The 21,361-nt window shown below is 32.2% G+C and overlaps 1 protein-coding gene across 1 annotated transcript; it reads right to left on the reverse strand.

The window, feature by feature from the left end:
• Positions 1-3,487: 3,487 nt before the first annotated feature.
• On the reverse strand, positions 3,488-3,940 carry LOC142236688 (uncharacterized). The gene has a single exon (XM_075307925.1). It carries the CDS (start codon positions 3,899-3,901, stop codon positions 3,587-3,589), a length of 315 nt encoding a protein of 104 aa, XP_075164040.1. The 5' UTR covers positions 3,902-3,940; the 3' UTR covers positions 3,488-3,586.
• Positions 3,941-21,361: the final 17,421 nt, after the last annotated feature.

Below are 21,361 nucleotides of genomic sequence, written 5' to 3' on the forward strand. Positions count from 1 at the left end.
GATCGTCGATATTTTATTTAGAGAATCTCGTGGAAATTATATTTATTGCTATATTTGTATACCCAGCGCCACACTGTGTAACAGGGTATTATAAGTTAGTTCACATATTTGCAACACCCAGAAGGAGACGAGATAGACACATGGTGTCTTTGGCAATAATGCTTAGGGTGGGTCCCTGAGTCCATCTAGCCAGGTCCGTCTGTCCGTGAACACATTTTTGTATTCAAAGTCAAAGTAGGTCGCAGTTTTAGTCCAATCGACTTCAAATTTGGCATAAGTATGTGTTTTGGCTCAGAATAGAACCCTATTGATTTTGGAAGAAATCGGTTCAGATTTAGATATAGCTCCCATATACATCTTTCGCCCAATATTTAGTTTAATCCGATTTACATGAAATTTTGCATTAAAATATTAACTATGGATAGACACATGGTGTCTTTGGCAATAATGCTCAGGGTGGGTCCCTGAGTCGATCTAGCCAGGTCCGTCTGTCCGTCCGTCCGTCTGTCTGTGAACACATTTTTGTGATCAAAATCTAGGTCGCAGTTTTAGTCCAATCGACTTCAAATTTGGCACAAATTTCTGTTTTGGATCAGAATAGAACCCTATTGATTTTGCAAGAAATCGGTTCAGATTTAGATATAGCTCCCATATATATCTTTCGCCCGATATGCACTTATATAGACCCAGAAGCCAGACTTTAACCCTAATTTGCTTGAAATTTTGCAAAAGGAGAAAATTTAATAGTATAGTCAAGTGTGCCAAATTTGATTGAAATCGGTTCAGATTTAGATATAGTTCCCATATATATCATTCGCCCGATTTTCCGTCATATGACCACAGAGGTCAAAGTTGCAGTCCGATTTACGTGAAATTTTGCATTAAAATATTAAGTATGCATGTCAAATTTGGTTAAAATCGGTTCAGATTTCGATATAGCTTCCACGTATATGTTTTTCCGATTTGGGCGAAAATGGCCAAAATACCCACATTTACCTTATAAAATCGTCACTGCTAAGTCGAAAACTTTTAAAAGTGACACAAATTTTCCTTTATTTCTACTACATATCTGTCGATCTGTCCACCTTTATATTTAGCACCCAACACGGATTTGATAGGATATCGAAAATGTGGGTCTACAAAGTGGTGCAGGGTATAATATAGACGGCCCCGCCTGACTTTAGACTTTCCTTACTTGTTTTTCTATAGAACATTAAAAAAAAAATTTAAAGAAAATTTTATTTCTACACTAAAAAAATATTTTCGTGATATTAAAGATTATGCAACCTAAATTTTAGAATGCCCAATTTACAAAATATTAAAGACAAATTTCTTTAAAATAATGGCATTTTAATTAAAAACAAGTATATACGGCCGTAAGTTCGGCCAGGCCGAATCTTATGTACCCTCCACCATGAATTGCGTAGAAACTTCTACGAAAGGCTGTCATCCACAATCGAAATACTTGGGTTGTGGTATTTTAAAACTTCTTAACATCGTTTTCTAAATTGTGAGTTAGTCCATACGTGGTATATATTGGACAAAAAAGTTATGTGTTATTAAGTCTACAAATAATTACGAATCGATATGGGCTTTTTGCACGGTACGTAGAGAGCCAGAATTGAAATATGGGGGTCGCTTATATGGGGGCTATATACAATTATGAACTTGATATGGACCAATTTTTGTGTGATTGGAAATCGATTTATCTGAGGGATATATATATAACTATAGACCGATATGGACCTAGTTAGGACTGACTCGGATAAAATTTGCTCCTCCAAGAGGCTCCAAAACCAAATCTCGGGATCGGTTTATATGGGGGCTATATATGATTATGGACTGATATGGGCCACTTTTGGCATGGTTGTTAAATACCATATACGATCACCACGTACCAAATTTCAAGCAGATCGGATGAATTTTGCTTCTCCAAAAGGCACCGGAGGTCAAATCTGGGGATCGGTTTATATGGGAGCTATAAATAATTATGGGCTGATAGGAACCAATTCCTGCATGGTTGTTGGATACCATATACTAACACCACGTACCAAATTTCAACCGAATGGGAAGAATTTTGCTCTTCCAAGGGGCTCTGGCGCTCAAATCTGGGGATCGGTTTATATGGGGCCTATATATAATTATGGACCGATTTCGACCAATTTTTGCATGGAAGTTTGAGGCCATATATTAACACCACGCACCAAATTTCAACTGAATCAGATGAATTTTGGTCTTCCAAGAGGCTCCGGAGGTCAAATCTGGTGATCGGTTTATATGGGGGCTATATATAATTATAGACCGATGTGGACCAATTTTTGCATGGTTGTTAGGGACCATATACTAACACCGTTTACCAAATTTCAGCCGGATCGGATGAAATTTGCTTCTCTTAGAGGCCTCGCAAGCCAAATCGGGGGATCGGTTTATATGGGGGCTATATATAATTATGGACCGATGTGGAACAATTTTTGCATGGTTATTAGAGACCATATACTAACACCATGTACCAAATTTCAGCCGGATCGGATGGAATTTGCTTTTCTTAGAGGCCTTTCAAGCCAATTTTGGGGGTCCCTTTATATGGGGGCTATACGTAAAAGTGGACCGATATGGCCCATTTGCAATACCATTCGACCTACATCAATAACAACTACTTGTGCCACGTTTCAAGTCGATAGCTTGTTTCGTTCGGAAATTAGCGTGATTTCAACAGACGGACGGACGGACATGCTCAGATCGACTCAGAATTTCACCACGACCCAGAATATATATACTTTATGGGGTCTTAGAGCAATATTTCGATGTATTACAAACGGAATGGCAAAGTTAATCCTATGGTGGAGGGTATAAAAATTCTGAAAATTTTATTTCCATAGAAAATTTAATTTCTATAGAAATTTTTATGAAAATTTTATTTTTATAGGAAAATTTCTGTGGAAATTTTTCTGAAAATTTTATCTCTGTAGAAAATTTTCTGAAAATTGTGTTTGCGTTATTTCTATAGAAAAATACTGAAAATTTTATTTCTATAGAAAATTTTATTTCTAAAGAAATTTTTCCGAAAATTCTATTTCTATAGTAAATTTCCTGAAAATTTTATTTCTATAGAAAATTTTATTTCTATAGAAAAGTTTCTGAAAATTTTATTTCTATAGAAAATTTTCTGAAAATTTTATTTCTATAGAAAATTTTCTGAAAATTTTATTTCTATAGAAAATTTTCTGAAAATTTTATTTCTATAGAAAATTTTATTTCTAAAGAAAATTTTCTGAAAATTTTATTTCTATAGAAAATTTTCTGAAAATTTTATTTCTATAGAAAATTTTCCGAAAATTTTATTTCTATAGAAACTTTTGTTATTTCACTTCACTTCATATATTGCAATATAACACTTTGTATTGTTTGTTATTAATAGGTATTTCTTAGCATATTTTCAGGCACGACCGAAAAATGTTTAAAAAATGAGTTTTTTATGGTTTTAAATAAAGTTTCCAATATTTATTTTTATATATTTGGTCAAACATTCGTCCTAATTTCTAATCCTGAGTGGGTTACCATAGCCAATTTGAGCTTTTGACATCATTTATTTCTTCAACAACAAAGGAGCGGAGTAAGGGGCTGCAAAGTAAGGAGCAGCAGCAGCATAGGTGGCAGCAGTGTAAGGAGCAGCTACATAGGGAGAAGCAGCAGCAACATAGGGTGAAGCGGCAGCAACATAGGGCGAGGCAGCAACATAGGGAGCAGCAAAGTTACCATGGTATTCCTGGGAGACAACAGCACTGGCGGCATAGGGGGCAGCAACCAAAGGAGCACTATAAGCCAAAGGAGCTACCACACCAGGTTTGGCAGCAACGCAGGCAATAACAGCCATCAAGACAATAGTGAAGAATTTGAACATTTTGAAAAGTTTATTTGGTGGTGGTTGTGATTTGTCAAAGTTAACAAATTAAACTGTGATAATAGACCACCTTCTTGGGCCATTATATAGGCCCACCCCCAAAACAAAACTAAGATATATTTGGCCAAATCCATAAATGCTAAGTTAAACCAAACCCAAAAAAAAGAACCTTGTCAATTAAATTGGAACACTTACGCTTTGTGTCATAAACATTTTGAGTTCAATATTCTGTGTTTTGGAGCCAACAAAAAATTTCCTTGAGAAAAGCCCATAAGCTTTACCCGCCCCCCCCATATACAGCAAATTGAAAAGACATTAACAATAAAAGCAAATGGATAATAAGTGAAATAACCTTTGTTACGATACTTCTAAAATTATTTAAAACTATATGCCGTCTTTGCAAGCCACTGAATTATTCACCTCATCCCGAATTCCAATCACGTAATTTCTTAAGTAGTCTGCCAGCCAGCCAGCTAGCTAGCCAACAACGTAGTCCGGCATACACCAATGATGAATATAGTAAACCTCAATCGCTAGGTAGTTCCATCGATTAAATCTTGAATTTTATTTTGATGATTTTGTTGAGTTTATTTCATCATGCGTTTTCCTAGACAAATCACCTGGAAGCATTCATAGAAGCTAGTTTGACGATTTACGACTATCATAAAGCAATCAAGTGATAATCACACTTCAGTCTACAATTGATGTCGAACATGAGAACATGTCGCTCACTATGGCAGTTATTAAATTTTTTATGAATTTTATGAAATGTTCATATATTATTGAAGTTATGTATGACTTATGACTTTGTAGTTGAATGCACTGTAATGGAGGTACGATTCTAAAAAAACTGGAGCAAATAAAAATTCTTGATTTATTTGTGGATAATTTCCCCTTATCCGACTATTTTATACCCTAAACCATATAGTGGTTAGGTTATAACAAGTGTATACGGCCGTAAGTTCGGCCAGGCCGAATCTTATGTACCCTCCACCATGGATTGCGTAGAAACTTCTACGAAAGACTGTCATCCACAATCGAAATACTTGGGTTGTGGTATCTTAAAACTTCTTAACATCGTTTTCTAAATTTATGGGGTCTTAGAGCAATATTTCGATGTGTTACAAACGGAATGACAAAGTTAATATACCCCCCATCCTATGGTGGAGGGTATAATAAGTTTGATCTGCCAAAAAATGTGCCTACCAGAAATATTGATTTTAGACCCCATAAAATATATACCGATCGACCCAGAATCACCTCCAGAGTTGATCTAGCGCTTGGTATCCGTCCGTCCGTCCGTCTGTCCATGTATTTGTTGTTCACAGGATTATAGTCGCAATTATTAACCGATTTTGATGAAATTTGGTACAGGGAGTTTTTTGGGCACAAGAACGAACGCTATTGCATTTGGAAGAAATCGTATCAAATTTAGATATAGCTCCCATATATATGTATCGCCAGATTTCGACAAATGGAGTCACGTTGCGCTTTTTTCAATCGTCACCAAATTTGGCAAAAGGTAATCTTTTTCACCGCCCTTCAAGTCTGCAAAATTTCATCCAAATCGGTTCAGATTTAGATATAGCTCTCATATATATGTATCGCCCGATTTTCCCAAATTTGGCCACAAAACCCAAATTTATCAACCGATCTTACTCAAAGTTGGCTAAATGTAATCTTCCATAGCACTAACTATATGTGCAATAAATCATCGAAATCGGTTCATATTTAGCTATAGCTCCCATATATATGTACCGCCCGATTTTTCTAAATTTAGCCATAAAACGCTTACTCAAAGCTGGCTATATCCAGTCCCCTATAGTACTAACGGTATGTACAAAATTTCATCGAAATCGGTTCAGATGTAGATATATCTCCCATATATGTATTCGCCCCTAATAACCTTATTTTTGACCATAGAGGCCTCATTTCTTAACTGATCTTACTCAAATTTTGCTCAAGGTAACCTTTTTTGGTATTAATTAATTAAAGCAAAATATTATGCAAATTGGTTCAGATTTAGATATAGCTTCCATATATATGCATCGCTCTATTTTCCCAAATTTGGCCAAAGTACTCTTATTTATTAACCAATGTTACTCAAATTTCAAATTTTGATCTAATAGCCGATCATATTTATACGTACTTGTGGCTCTTACATAAGAATATTGCTCGATTTGTATACTCTCCACCATAGGATGGGGCCACCGTGGTGCAATGGTTAGCATGGCCGCCTTGCATACACAAGATCGTGGGTTCGATTTCTGCTTCGACCGAAAACCAAAAAATTTTTCAGCGGTGGATTATCACACCTCAGTAATGCTGGTGACATTTCTGAGGGCTCACCACTACTATTGTACAGGGTATAATAAGTTTGTGCATTTGTATGTATGTATGTCATAGACCCATGTTTTAGTACACCGATCGGCTTAGAATTAAACTGAGTCCATTTAACGATGTCCGTCTGTTGATGTTTATACCCTGCGCCACACTATGGAACAGGGTATTATAAGTTAGTGCATATGTTTGCAACACCCAGAAGGAGACGAGATAGACACATGGTGTCTTTGGCAAAAATGCTCTGGGTGGCCTCCTGAGTCGATATAACCATGTCCGTCTGTCCGTGAACACATTTTTGTAATCAAAGTCTAGGTCGCAGTTTTAGTCCAATCGACTTCAAATTTGGCACAAGTATGTGTTTTGGCTCAGAATAGAACCCTATTGATTTTATAAGAAATCGGTTCAGATTTAGATATAGCTCCCATATATATATTTCTCCCGATATGGACTTATATGGCCCCAGAAGCCAGAGTTTTACCCTAATTTGCTTAAAATTTTGCACAAGAAGAACAATTAGTACTATAGTCAAGTGCGCCAAATTTTTATTGAAATCGGTTCAGATTTAGATATAGCTCCCATATATATATTTCTCCCGATATGGACTTATATGGCCCCAGAAGCCAGAGTTTTACCCTAATTTGCTTAAAATTTTGCACAAGAAGAACAATTAGTACTATAGTCAAGCGTGCCAAATTTTTATTGAAATCGGTTCAGATTTAGATATAGCTCCCATATATATCTTTCGCCCGATATGGACTAATACGGTGCCAGAAGCCAGAGTTTTACCCCAATTTGGTTGAAATTTTGCACAATTAGTAGTGTAGTCGAGTGTGCCAAATTTTATTGAAATCGGTTCAGATTTAGATATATCTCCCATATATAGCTTTCGCCCGATTTACACTCATATGACCACAGTGACCAATCTTTTACTCCGATTTAATTGAAATTTTGCACAGGAAGTAGAATTAGCATTGTAGCTATGCGTGACTAATTTAGTTAAAATCGGTTCAGATTTAGATATATCTCCCATATATAGCTTTCGCCCGATTTACACTCATATTACCACAGAGGCCAATTTTTGCTCCGATTTAGTGGAAATTTTGCACACGGAGTAGAACTAGCATTGTAGCTATGCGTGCCAAATTTGGTTGAAATCGGTTCAGATTTAGATATAGCTCCTATATATATCTTTCGCCCGATATGGACTAATACGGTCCCAGAAGCCAGAGTTTTACCTAAATTTGGTTGAAATTTTGCACTAGGAGTACAATTAGTAGTGTAGTCAAGCGTGCCAAATTTTATTGAAATCGGTTCAGATTTAGATATATCTCCCATATATAACTTTCGCCCGATTTACACTCATGTGACCACAGAGGCCAATTTTTAATTCCGATTTAGTTGAAATTTTGCACAGGGAGTAGAATTAGCATTGTAGCTATGCGTGTCAAATTTGGTTGAAATCGGTTCAGATTTATATATAGCTCCCATATATGGCTTTCGCCCGATTTACACACATATTACCACACAGGCCAATATTTTGCTCCGATTTAGTTGAAATTTTGCACAGGAAGTAGAACTAGCATTGTAGCTATGCGTGCCAAATTTGGTTGAAATCGGTTCAGATTTAAATATAGCTCCCATATATATCTTTCGCCCGATATGGACTAATACGGTCCCAGAAGCCAAAGTTTTACCCCGATTTTGTTGAAATGCACTAGGAGTACAATTAGTAGTGTAGTCAAGTGTGCCAAATTTTATTGAAATCGGTTCAGATTTAGATATATCTTCCATATATAACTTTCGCCCGATTTACACTCATGTGACCACAGAGGCCAATTTTTAACTCCGATTTAGTTGAAATTTTGCACGGGGAGTAGAATTAGCATTGTAGCTATGCGTGTCAAATTTGGTTGAAATCGGTTCAGATTTATATATAGCTCCCATATATAGCTTTCGCCCGATTTACACTCATATGACCACAGAGGCCAATTTTTTTGCTCCGATTTAGTTGACATTTTGCACAGAGAGTAGAATAGGCATTGTAGCTATGCGTGTCAAATTTGGTTGAAATCGGTTCAGATTTATATAGCTCCCATATACATCGTTCGCCCGATTTACACTCATATGACCACAGAGGCCAATTTTGTGCTCCGCTTTAGTTGAAATTTTGCACAGGGAGTAGAATTAGCATTTTAGCTATGCGTGCCAAATTTGGTTGAAATCGGTTCAGATTTAGATATAGCTCCCATATATATGTTTTTCTGATTTCGACAAAAATGGTCAAAATACGAACATTTCCCTTTTAAAATCGCCACTGCTTAGTCGAAAAGTTGTAAAAATGACTCTAATTTTCCTTAACTTCTAATACATATATATCGAGCGATAAATCATAAATAAACGTATGCGAAGTTTCCTTAAAATTGCTTCAGATTTAAATGTTTCCCATATGTTTTTACTAACATTGTGTTCCACCCTAATGCATTAGCCGACTTAAATTTTGCGTCTATAGATTTTGTAGAAGTCTATCAAATTCTGTCCAGATCGAGTGATATTTAAATGTATGTATTTGGGACAAACCTTCATATATATAGCCCCCAACACATTTGACGGATGTGATATGGTATCGAAAATTTAGATCTACAAAATGGTGCAGGGTATAATATAGTCGGCCCCGCCCGACTTTCTACTTTCTTTACTTGTTTTTTGTGTGCAAAGCTCGCAGTTTAAGTCCGATCGTCCTCAAATTTGGCATAGGGTCCTTTTTCGGCTTAAAGACGATCCCTATTGATTTTGGAAAAAAATCGGTTCAGATTTAGATAAAACTGTCATATATAGCATTTTCACTTCAAATGAAACCTTTTACATTTCAAATGAATACCATGTTCCACAGTGTGGCGCAGGGTATACACATTTTGTAACAAAACGAATTTTTTTGCTAATAGAAGTTTAGAATTTTCGAAGCAAAAGATAAACGTTTTCGTGCACGTTTTCCAAACGTTTTTTATACCCTCCATCATAGGATGGGGGTATATTAACTTTGTCATTCCGTTTGTAACACATCGAAATATTGCTCTAAGACCCCATAAAGTATATATATTCTGGGTCGTGGTGAAATTCTGAGTCGATCTAAGCATGTCCGTCCGTCCGCCCGTCCGCCCGTCCGTCCGTCCGTCTGTTGAAATCACGCTAACTTCCGAACGAAACAAGCTATCGACTTGAAACTTGGCACCAGTAGTTGTTATCGATGTAGGTCGGACGGTATTGAAAATGGGACATATCGGTCCACTTTTACGTATAGCCCCCATATAAAGGGCCCCTCAGATTTGGCTTGTGGAGCCTCTAACAGAAGCATATTTCATCCGATCCGGCTGAAATTTGGTACATGGTGTTGGTATATGGTCTCTAACAACCACGCAAAAATTGGTCCACATCGGTCCATAATTATATATAGCCCCCATATAAACCGATCCCCAGATTTGGCTTGCGGAGCCTAAAAGAGAAGCAAATTTCATCCGATCCGGCTGAAATTTGGTACATGGTATTGGTATATGGTCTCTAATAACCATGCAAAAATTGGTCCACATCGGTCCATAATTATATATAGTCCCCATATAAACCGATCTCCAGATTTGGCTTGCGAAGCCTCAAAGAGGAGCAAATTGCATCCGATCCTGCTGAAATTTGGTACATGGTATTGGTATATGGTCTCTAACAACCTTGCAAAAATTCGTCCACATCGGTCCATAATTATATATAGCCCCCATATAAAACATTCTCCAGATTTGACCTCCGGAGGCTCTTGGAGGAGCAAAATTCATCCGATCCGGTTCAAATTAGGAACGTGGTGTTAGTATATGGTCGCTAACAACCATACCAAAATTGGTCCAATCACACAAAAATTGGTCCATATCGGTTCATAATCATGGTTGCCACTAGAGCCAAAAATAATCTACCAAAATTTTATTTCTATAGAAAATTTTGTCAAAATTTTATTTCTATAGAAAATTTTGTCAAAATTTTATTTCTAGAGAAAATTTTGTTAAAATTTTATTCGGTTCATAATACAATTTTCACCATTGTCAAAATTTTATTTCTATAGAAAATTTTGTCAAAAGTTTATTTCTATAGAAAATTTTGTTAAAATTTTATTCGGTTCAAATTCATGGTTGCCACTCAAGCCAAAAATAATCTACCAAGGTTTTATTTCTATAGAAAATTTTGTCAAAAGTTTATTTCTATAGAAAATTTTGTTAAAATTTTATTTCTGTAGAAATTTTTGTCAAAATGTTCTTTCTATAGAAAATTTTGTCAAAATTTTTATTTCTATAGAAAATTTTGTGAAAATTTTATTTCTACAGAAAATTTTGTCAAAATTTTATGTCTACTTTGTAAACTGAATTATATACGTATTGGATCGATCTTTTTTGATTTAATATATACCACGTATGAACTACCTTGACATCGGCAAGCGTAACCGCCACTTAAGTAATTCGATTGTGGTTGGCAGTGTTTAGATGAAGTTTCTACGCAATCCATAATGGAGGGTACATAAGCTTCGGCCTGGCCGAACTTACGGCCGTATATACTTGTTTTTTCTTTGCGTGTAGCTACAAGATATTACGGAGTGAAGAATTTACTTCAAAAACACAAAAAATTTAAAACTCAGGCTAATTTCATTTCATTCCACCCCATTCAATGTTATTTCATTTTATTTCATATCATTCCATCTTTACATTTCATTCAATTTCACTCCATTGTTTCCCATTTCATTCCATTTCCTTCAATTCAATTTCCACTAATTAAAATAAATAAATGTAATTCATATAAGAATTAAAGTGAATCGATTCCTTATGTATTTCGATATCACCAACTGACAGATCTTACTCGAGAAGTCGGAAACCTTATTCTCATGTGCATTTATTTCTTGGCTACTTATATATGAAATAATATATGTTTGCATATAATATATCTTCATTGAGGGTATAATTAACTCTTTTGTTCCGTTCGAGTTATATTTATAATAAAAGTAGAAAATTCATAAATGACTAAAATTTATATATAAAATAGGCTTCGGTTATCAGAGAAATGGTTATGCTATCGCAAAATGTTTTAAGTCTCCGAACGTTTTATTGACAAAGTTCAGTTTCAAGAGAACAGTGAGAGAAATTTTACCGCTGAACATGAGTGCAAATTAAGATTTCAAAAATTTTTATTAAAATTTGTTTAGTCGAAGGACCAAATATTCATGGAGAGAATTTAAAAATGAAATGAAAAACAATAGTCTCCGTAACATATGGAAATATATGAAATCTACATTAGCTGTGACATACCTGCCTTGATTCTAATACAGTGGGGTCCATAAGAGTTACTCAACTCTCCATATAGCCAACTATTTTAATCCGACAAGATATTGTCCCATAAAGACAGTCTTCTACTGAAGACTGTCATCCACAATCGAATTACTTGGGTTGCTTCTAAATTGCAAGGTAGTCAATACGAGGTATATATTAAACTAAAAAAGGCCGATTAAATACGTATATAATCAAGTTTGACAAAATTTTCTATAGAAATAAAATTTTGATAAAAGATTCTATAGACGTAGAATTTGGAGAAAATTTTCTATAGAAATAAAAATTTGACAAAATTTTCTACAGAAATAAAGTTTTGACAAAATTTTCAATAGAATTAAAATTTTGACAACATTCTCTATAGAATTAAAATTTTGACAACATTTTCTATAGAAATAAAATTTAGCCAAAATTTTCTATACAAATAAAATTTGACAAAATTTTCAATAGGAATAAAATTTTGACAAAATTTTCCATAAAAATAAAACTTTGATAAAATTTTCTATAGAAATAAAATTTTGGTAGATTATTTTTGGCTTGAGTGGCAACCATGATTATGAACCGATATGAACCAATTTTGGTGTGATTGGGGATCGGCTATATATAACTATAGACCCATATGGACCAATTTTTGCATAGTTATTAGCGGCTATATACCAACACCACATTGCAAATTTCAACCGGATCGGATGAATTTTGCTTTTCCAAGAGGCTAAGGAGATCAAATCTGGGGAACGGTTTATATGGGGGGCTATATACAATTATGGACCGATGTGGACCAATTTTTGCATGGTTGTTAGAGACTATATACTAACACCATGTACCAAATTTCAGCCGGATCGGATGAAATTTGCTTCTCTTAGAGGATCCGCAAACCAAATCTGGGGAACGGTTTATATGGGGGATATATATAATTATGGACCGATGTGGACCAATTTTTGCATGGTTGTTAGAGACTATATACTAACACCATGTACCAAATTTCAACCGAATCGGATGAATTTTGCTCCTCCAAGAGGTTCCAGAGGTCAAATCTGGGAATTGATTTATATGGGGGCTATTTATAATTATGGACCGATATGGATCAATTCTTGCGTGTTTGTTAGAGACCACATACTAACACCACGCTCCAAATTTCAACCGTATCGGATGAATTTTGCTCATCCAAGAGGCTCCGCAAGTCAAATCTGGGGATCGGTTTATATGGGGGCTATATATAATTATGAACCGATGTGAACCAATTTTTGCATGGTTGTTAGAGACCATATACCAATACCATGTACCAAATTTCAGCCGGATCGGATGAAAATTGCTTTTCTTAGAGCAATCGCTAGCCAAATTTGGGGGTCCGTTTATATGGGGGCTATATATATTTATGGACCGATGTGGACCAATTTTTGCATGGTTGTTAGAAACCATATACTAACACCATGTACCAAATTTCAGCCGGATCGGATGAAATTTGAATCGCAAGCCAAATTTGGGGGTCCGTGTATATGGGGGCTATACGTAAAAGTGGGCCGATATGGACCAATTTTTGTATGGTTGTTAGATACCATATAATAACACCACGTACCATATTTCAGCCTGATCGGATGAAATTTGCTTCTTTTAGAGCAATCGCAAGCCAAATTTGGGGGTCCGTTTATATGGGGGCTATACGTAAAAGTGGACCGATATGGCCCATTTGCAATACCATCTGACCTACATCAATAACAACTACTTGTGCCAAGTTTCATGTTGATAGCTTGTTTCGTTCGTAAGTTAGCGTGATTTCAACAGACGGACGGACGGACGGACGGACATGCTCAGATCGACTCAGAATTTCACCACGACCCAGAATATATATTCTTTACAAACGGAATGACAAAGTTAATATACCCCCATCCTATGGTGGAGGGTATAAAAAGCATCAACGTGTTGATTTCTGACATTTTCATTTAGTGCTTTTGCTGATTTTACCAATTTGAACCGTATTGAGGTTGATTGACGACTTCTTTACATTAAAATTTAGGACGCTGGCATAGTTTTGGTGGCGGGAACTGGTATATTAGATTTTATAATATATTTTTGGTGTTTTTTGTCTTTCGGAAGTTGGCATCACTGGTTAAAAGTTATTATGAGGTGAAAAGTTGAATAAGCTATTATCAGATGGGAGATATACTTTAATTGGTACGGTCGGAGTCTTTAAGGTCCCCAAGCTGAAATTCCTTGATTTCACGATCAGGAGTGCCAGCCAGGCGTATTTCATCACAACTCAGGCTTTAGGACCCTCTCTCACAAATATTTTATTGATTTTTATATATTGTTTAGGGATAACGTTATTTATTCTTCTTAATGTACGCCTATTGTTATCTTAAAATTAAAGCAAATCTAAAATTCAGGGCTACCCAGAGAACTACTTATGAGAATGACAGAGGGTGTCAGTGGTAATGTTTATCATCACTTTGTTTATTTTTCTGATTTTCTCCATAGGCTTCACTCGAAAAGCTTTCAGTATAGCATACAGACATATTAAGTTTAGAGGCTTATCAGCAGAATTCAATGAGGCAGTCTGAAATATATAAGATGTCCGCAAATTTATACACATAAGAAGATAAATGCAATGGAAAAAAAATGGATTTTAAAAAAGTAAATAAATAAAAAAAAGATTTAAGTTTAGTCAAAGCGAATGTCGTATACCTCTACTCTACCATGGGAAGCAAGAGATTGTTATGTGTGCGAATATGTGATATGATATCTCAATGATTCATGAGCAATGTTACCGTTGAGAATTTCTTAAAAATTGCACAAAAAGAGCCATTCTCACAAAAAAATGTGCACACTTCCCTATAAACCCTAGTGGTGTATCTATTTCAGGTTCTCCTTCATTAGCAGGTAACGTGCCGCTGGGACGCGTCAATTTTACAGGCGACCTTTGATAAAATTTTCTATAGAAATAAACTTCCGACAACATTTTCTATCGAAATAAAATTTTGACAAAATTTTCTATAGAAATAAAATTTTGACAAAATTTTCTATAGAATTAAAATTTTGACAAAATTTTCTATAGAAATAAACTTCAGAAAAAAATTTCTATAGAAATAAAATTTTGACACAATTTTCTATAGCTATGAAATTTTGACAAAATTTTCTATAGAAATAAAATGTTGACAAAATTTTCTATAGATATCAAATTTTGACAAAATTTTCTATAGAAATAAAATTTTGACAAAATTTTCTATAGAAATAAAATTTTGACAAAATTTTCTATAGAAATAAAATTTTGACAAAATTTTCTATAGAAATAAAATTTTGACAAAATTTTCTATAGAAATAAAATTTTGACAAAATTTTCTATAGAAATAAAATTTTGACAAAATTTTCTATAGCAATTTTGACAAACTTTTCTATAGAAATAAAATTTTGATAAAAATGTGTATAGAAAAAAATTTTGATAGATTTTCTATATAGAAATAAAATTTTAACCAAATTTTCTATAGAATTAAATTTTCACAAAAGTTTTTTATAGAAATAAAATTTTAAAAAATTTCTATAGAAATAAAATTTTGACAAAATTTTCTATAGAAATAAAATTTTGACAAAATTTTCTATAGATATCACATTTTGACAAAATTTTCTATAGATATCAAATTTTGACAAAATTTTCTATAGAAATAAAATTTTGACAAAATTTTCTATAGAAATAAAATTTTGATAGATTTTCTATATAGAAATAAAATTTTAACAAAATTTTCTATAGAAATAAAGTTTTGATAAAAATGTGTATAGAAATAAAATTTTGACAAAATTTTCTATAGAAATAAAATTTTGCCAAAATTATCTATAGAAATAAAGTTTTAATAGATTTTCTATATATAAATAAAATTTTAACAAAATTTTCTATAGAAATAAAATTTTGACAAAATTTTCTATAGATATAACATTTTGACACAATTTTCTATAGATATAAAATTTTGACAAAATTTTCTATAGATATAAAATTTTGAAAAATTATCTATAGAAATAAAGTTTTAATAGATTTTCTATATATACATAAAATTTTAACAAAATTTTCTATAGAAATAAAATTTTGACAAAATTTTCTATAGAAATAAAGTTTTGATAAAAATTTGTATAGAAATTTGATAGATTTTCTATATAGAAATAAAATTTTGACCAAATTTTCTATAGAAATAAAATTTTGATAAATTTTCTATATAGAAATAAAATTGTGATAAATTTTCTATAGAAATAAAATTTTGACAAACTTTTCTATAGACTAAAATTTTGATCAAATTTTCTATAGAAATAAAATTTTGACAAAATTTTCTATAGAAATAAAATTTTGACAACATTTTCTATAGAAATAAAATTTTGACAAAATTTTCTATAGAAATAAAATGTTGACAAAAATTTTTATTGAAATAAAATTTTTACAAAAGTTTTTTATAGAAAAAAATTTTTGACAAAATTTTCTATAGAAATAAAATTTTGACTATAGAAATAAAATTTTGACAAAATTTTCTATAGAAATAAAGATTTTATAAAAATGTGTATTGAAATAAAATCTTGATAGATTTTCTATATAGAAGTAAAATTTTGACAAAATTTTCTATAGAAATAAAATGTTGACAAAATTTTCTATAAACATAAAGTTTTGATAAATTTTCTATATAGAAATAAAATTTTGATAGATTTTCTATATAGAAATAAAATTTTGATAGATTTTCTATATAGAAATAAAATTTGAACACAATTTTCTATTGAAATAAAATTTTGACAAAAATTTCTATAGAAATAAAATTTTGACAAAATTTTCTATAGAAATAAAGTTTTGATCAAAATGTGTATAGAAATAAAATTTTGATAGATTTTCTATATAGAAATAAAATATTAACAAAATTTTCTATAGAATTAAAATTTTGAAAAAATTTTCTGTAGAAATAAAATTGTGACAAAATTGTCTATAGAAAAAAAATTTTGACAAAATTTTCTATAGAAATAAAATTTTGACAAAAGTTTTCTGTAGAAATAAAATTTTGAAATGAAATGTTTGAAATAAAATTTTGATAAATTTTCTATATAGAAATAAAATATTGACAAAATTTTCTATAGAAATAAAATTTTGAGAAACTTTTCAATAGAAATAAAATTTTGATAAAGTGTGTATAAAAATAAAATTATGATAGCTTTTCTATATAGAAATAAAATTTTGACAAAATTTTCTATAGAAATAAACTTTCGACAAAATTTTCCATAGAAATAAAATTTTGACAAAATTTTCTATAAAAATAAAGTTTTGATAGATTTTCTATATAGAAATAAAATTTGAACACAATTTTCTATAGAAATAAAATTTTGACAACACTTTCTATATAGAAATAAAATTTTGACAAAAATTTCTATAGAAATAAAATTTTGACAAAATTTTCTATAGAAATAAAATTTTGACAAAAGTTTTCTGTAGAAATAAAATTTTGAAATGAAATTTTTGAAATAAAATTTTGATAAATTTTCTATATAGAAATAAAATATTGACAAAATTTTCTATAGAAATAAAATTTTGACATACTTTTCAATAGAAATAAAATTTTGATAGATTTTCTATATAGAAATAAAATATTAACAAAATTTTCTATAGAATTAAAATTTCGACAAATTTTCTATAGAAATAAAATTTTGACTATAGAAATAAAATTTTGACAAAATTTTCTATAGAAATAAAGTTTTTATAAAAATGTGTATTGAAATAAAATCTTGATAGATTTTCTATAGAAATAAAATGTTGACAAAATTTTCTATAAAAATAAAGTTTTGACAGATTTTCTATATAGAAATAAAATTTGAACACAATTTTCTATATAGAAATAAAATTTTGACAACACTTTCTATATAGAAATAAAATTTTGACAAAAATTTCTATAGAAATAAAATTTTGACAAAATTTTCTATAGAAATAAAATTTTGACAAAAGTTTTCTGTAGAAATAAAATTTTGAAATGAAATTTTTGAAATAAAATTTTGATAAATTTTCTATATAGAAATAAAATTTTGACAACATTTTCTATAGAAATAAAATTTTGACAAAATTTTCTATAGAAATAAAGTTTTGATAAAAATGTGTATAGAAATAAAATTTTGATAAATTTTCTATATAGAAATAAAATATTAACAAAATTTTCTATAGAATTAAAATTTTGACAAAATTTTCTGTAGAAATAAAATTGTGACAAAATTTTCTATAGGAAAAAAATTTTGACAAAATTTTCTATAGAAATAAAATTTTGACAAAAGTTTTCTGTAGAAATAAAATTTTGAAATGAAATTTTTGAAAAAAAATTTTGATAAATTTTCTATATAGAAATAAAATATTGACAAAATTTTCTATAGAAATAAAATTTTGACAAACTTTTCAATAGAAATAAAATTTTGATAAAAATGTGTATAAAAATAAAATTATGATAGCTTTTCTATATAGAAATAAAATTTTGACAAACTTTTCTATAGAAATAAAATTTTGACAAACTTTTCTATAGAAATAAAATTTTAACAAAATTTTCTTTAGAAATAAAATTTTGACAAAATTTCTATAGAAATAAAATTTTGACAAAAGTTTTTATAGAAATAAAATTTTGACAAAAGTTTTCTGTAGAAATAACATTTTGACAAAATTTTCTGTAGAAATAAAATTTTGAAATGAATTTTTTGAATTAAATTTTGATAAATTTTTCTATATAGAAATAAAATATTGACAAAATTTTGTATAGAAATAAAATTTTGATAAAAATGTGTATAGAAATAAAATTTTGATAGATTTTGTATATAGAAATAAAATTTTGTCAAAATTTTCTATAGCAATAAAATGTTGACGAAATTTTGTGTAGAAATAACATGTTGGTAAAAAATAGAAATAGAATTTTGACAAAATTTTAAATTTTGTTAAAAAACATTAAACCGATTTTTCAAAAAATCCCCACAAAAATCACCAAATTTATCGAAATTCCCCACCAAATCATCAAGTCTCCAACTCAGAAATTTCATCCCTATTCACGAAAAAATATCCCCAATCTGGGGGAAAATCCCTGTATAACTGTCGGCGACCGCATTACCTTAGAGCTGCTACTAAAGATCGATGCCAGCTACCTACACGCAGAGAAGAAACATGATTGTCACAATCATATTCGAAGAGCAAAATAATATGATAGGAGCTATTTTTGCGGCGACCATGTAACATTTTAACCTGCAACCATGTTGGCTCAGTGAACATGGTTCTAAGAAAAATGTAATTGTCCTCATCTAAAATGTTATTATATTGATAAAAAAAAAAATCATGCCCATCAAATGTACAAACACAGACATCATGTAACTGCAAATAAAAATAAATGATACCATATAGCAAAATGCAGAACAAAAAACAGGTACATTTTTTCAATTACACTTTCCTTTTTTGTGTTCACATAAAACCACGTGCCACTTAAGAATAAATAAACTAACACAAAACACAGTAAATCCGTATTCTCCGTCCATTCCAAGAAACAATCAACACACGACTGACGCGCAAAATGAAAATCGTGTGTACCTGCTCAATGTTTTTATAAAATTCTTTTCGCTGCAAACATGTTAAAAAATTAAATGGTCACGAAAAAAATGTAAATGGTCTTTATGGCCATGTAATGGTTCTAGACATGTCTATACTTAACCTATAAAAATACTTTTTTGTCTGCAAGAAAGTAAATAAATTGAATGGTCAGGTACATGATTTTCCCGACCATTTAATGGTCTCAAATTCTATCATTTAAATGATAGAACATGTTTGCGGTATTTGAGAACCATTCAAATGCTTATTGCCACCATACATTTTTCTCCGCTCGAAAACTATTTTTACAAAGACAAAATACATGGTTTTCGCGGCAATTACATGCTCTAGATAAGCATAAAATGGATGCGGCAACCATGTCCAAAAATGGTTTTTCTGTGCGTGTATTTCCTGCTCTCGAATTGTTAGTGGGGGTATTCAACTATGGCCTTTATCTGTGTCCGATAATGTAGTTGCCTTTTGAAGTGACCCCGAGGGTACCCATGCAAGCAGTGTGGTCCTCGCAAGGGTTGGCACAAGGACCTATGGGTACTTGTGCTCAGAACCAGGTCGGGCACTAATCTGAGCGTTCCCCAAGCCCTGTCCTGCAAGGAGTTTCACGGGACAGGGGCAGTTGTGACTTTAGCCTGATGGTCATTTCTCTGAGATTTCATTCCCGGGTTCTCAGGTAATAGAATACTACAACTGTCGACTCGTTGCTTCTATTCCGATCTATAGTTCAAATTATAGTCCATATTTGTAATTCTGTGTCAATACCATCCCAATATTTTCCGTGTTTGATTAGGGAGTCCGCGGGGACATTACTCCCCATACTGCACCCACGAGTATCTATAGGCACCCTTGTGGGAGGATGCATCTTTAAATGACGGCATCCGATCACTACGTCCTCAGATATACACGTCCTCAGTCTTCGACGCTCTTGGTTGCCGCTTTAATTGATCATAGAGAAATCAACCTAACATAAATGAACTGAAGATCTCATCAAGCATCGATCATATGAAGTTCTTATAAACTACCAATTATCGGAAATCCGTTAATCAGGAGCACAAAGTAGTAGTAATGCACCCATCATTGACAACAAATGGCGTAGTTTGTGTTATAGGCATCTCACTTTTCAGTATGAGTTTAAATTTTCAAGATGCTAAATTAGAAGCATTACTCGTTGACGATTTTTCACCTGCTCAAAAGGAAAGTTTTTTTTTTTGTTTTTGGAAGCAGTTAAAATACTTTCTGATGAGCTAGAAAGTTATGATCTCAATTTGGCAGCGATTTCTAACGTTTCGAATCACCACTAAGAACCGAAGTTCGAATTGAAGAGGTGATCAATTCCCATCAAAAACACTAGCGGCCAGTCATCTATATATCAATTAACTACAATCATCTGCAATCCGCAAGTTTAACCATCGATTAAATCATTAATAAACCGCGGATGTTCTCAACTTCGGATCACTTTCATCTCAGTGAAGGCGCTAGTTTCCAATCAAGTACAAATCTACGATTTTCAATTCATATACGATACGAAGTTCTCACCAATTACCGGTCATGTGGTCATTAACACTCGATCAGATGCAGTAACTTACAACTACATATATACCAAATTCCGATGAGTTACGAACTGATGATGTCTCCAACTATTGAACATCTGGAATCTATCAAACAATCGATTACAATCCAAAAAGCTGGCCAACTTCCACTTGAGCTTTCGATCAGCTACCTATCAATGGAATTTCACCATTTCCGATAACGTTTCACTTCGACTCAATACCAGATCAACTTCAAGTGCTTATTATTATATTATTGGAAGCCTTAGAGTGTGAATTCCATCGCTTCCAATCGAATTGTTCACCAACTACCGGTCATCTGAAAACCAACCAACATTCACTATCCACCGTTCGGATGAGTTACACACTGGTGATCTCTCCATATACTGATACTCAAGAAATAAAGCATCACGTTATCAATTGCAATCCGACGACTTGACCAACTTCTACCAAATATACCAGCTCTAGATCATCCTCAGAGCAATGAGTTCCGCCATTTTTGATCATGTATGAGCCGAAGTTCGAATCAACCCCGATCATCTAAAAACCAACATTTTCACCACTTATGGGTTATTTGGAAGCCAAACCAGGGATCCGAAGCCCTTTTTTTGCCGGAGCGGGAGCGGAGCGGGAGCGGAGCGGGAGCGGA

Source organism: Haematobia irritans, chromosome 4 (genome assembly GCF_050003625.1).
Source record: "Haematobia irritans isolate KBUSLIRL chromosome 4, ASM5000362v1, whole genome shotgun sequence".
Taxonomy (NCBI): domain Eukaryota; kingdom Metazoa; phylum Arthropoda; class Insecta; order Diptera; family Muscidae; genus Haematobia; species Haematobia irritans.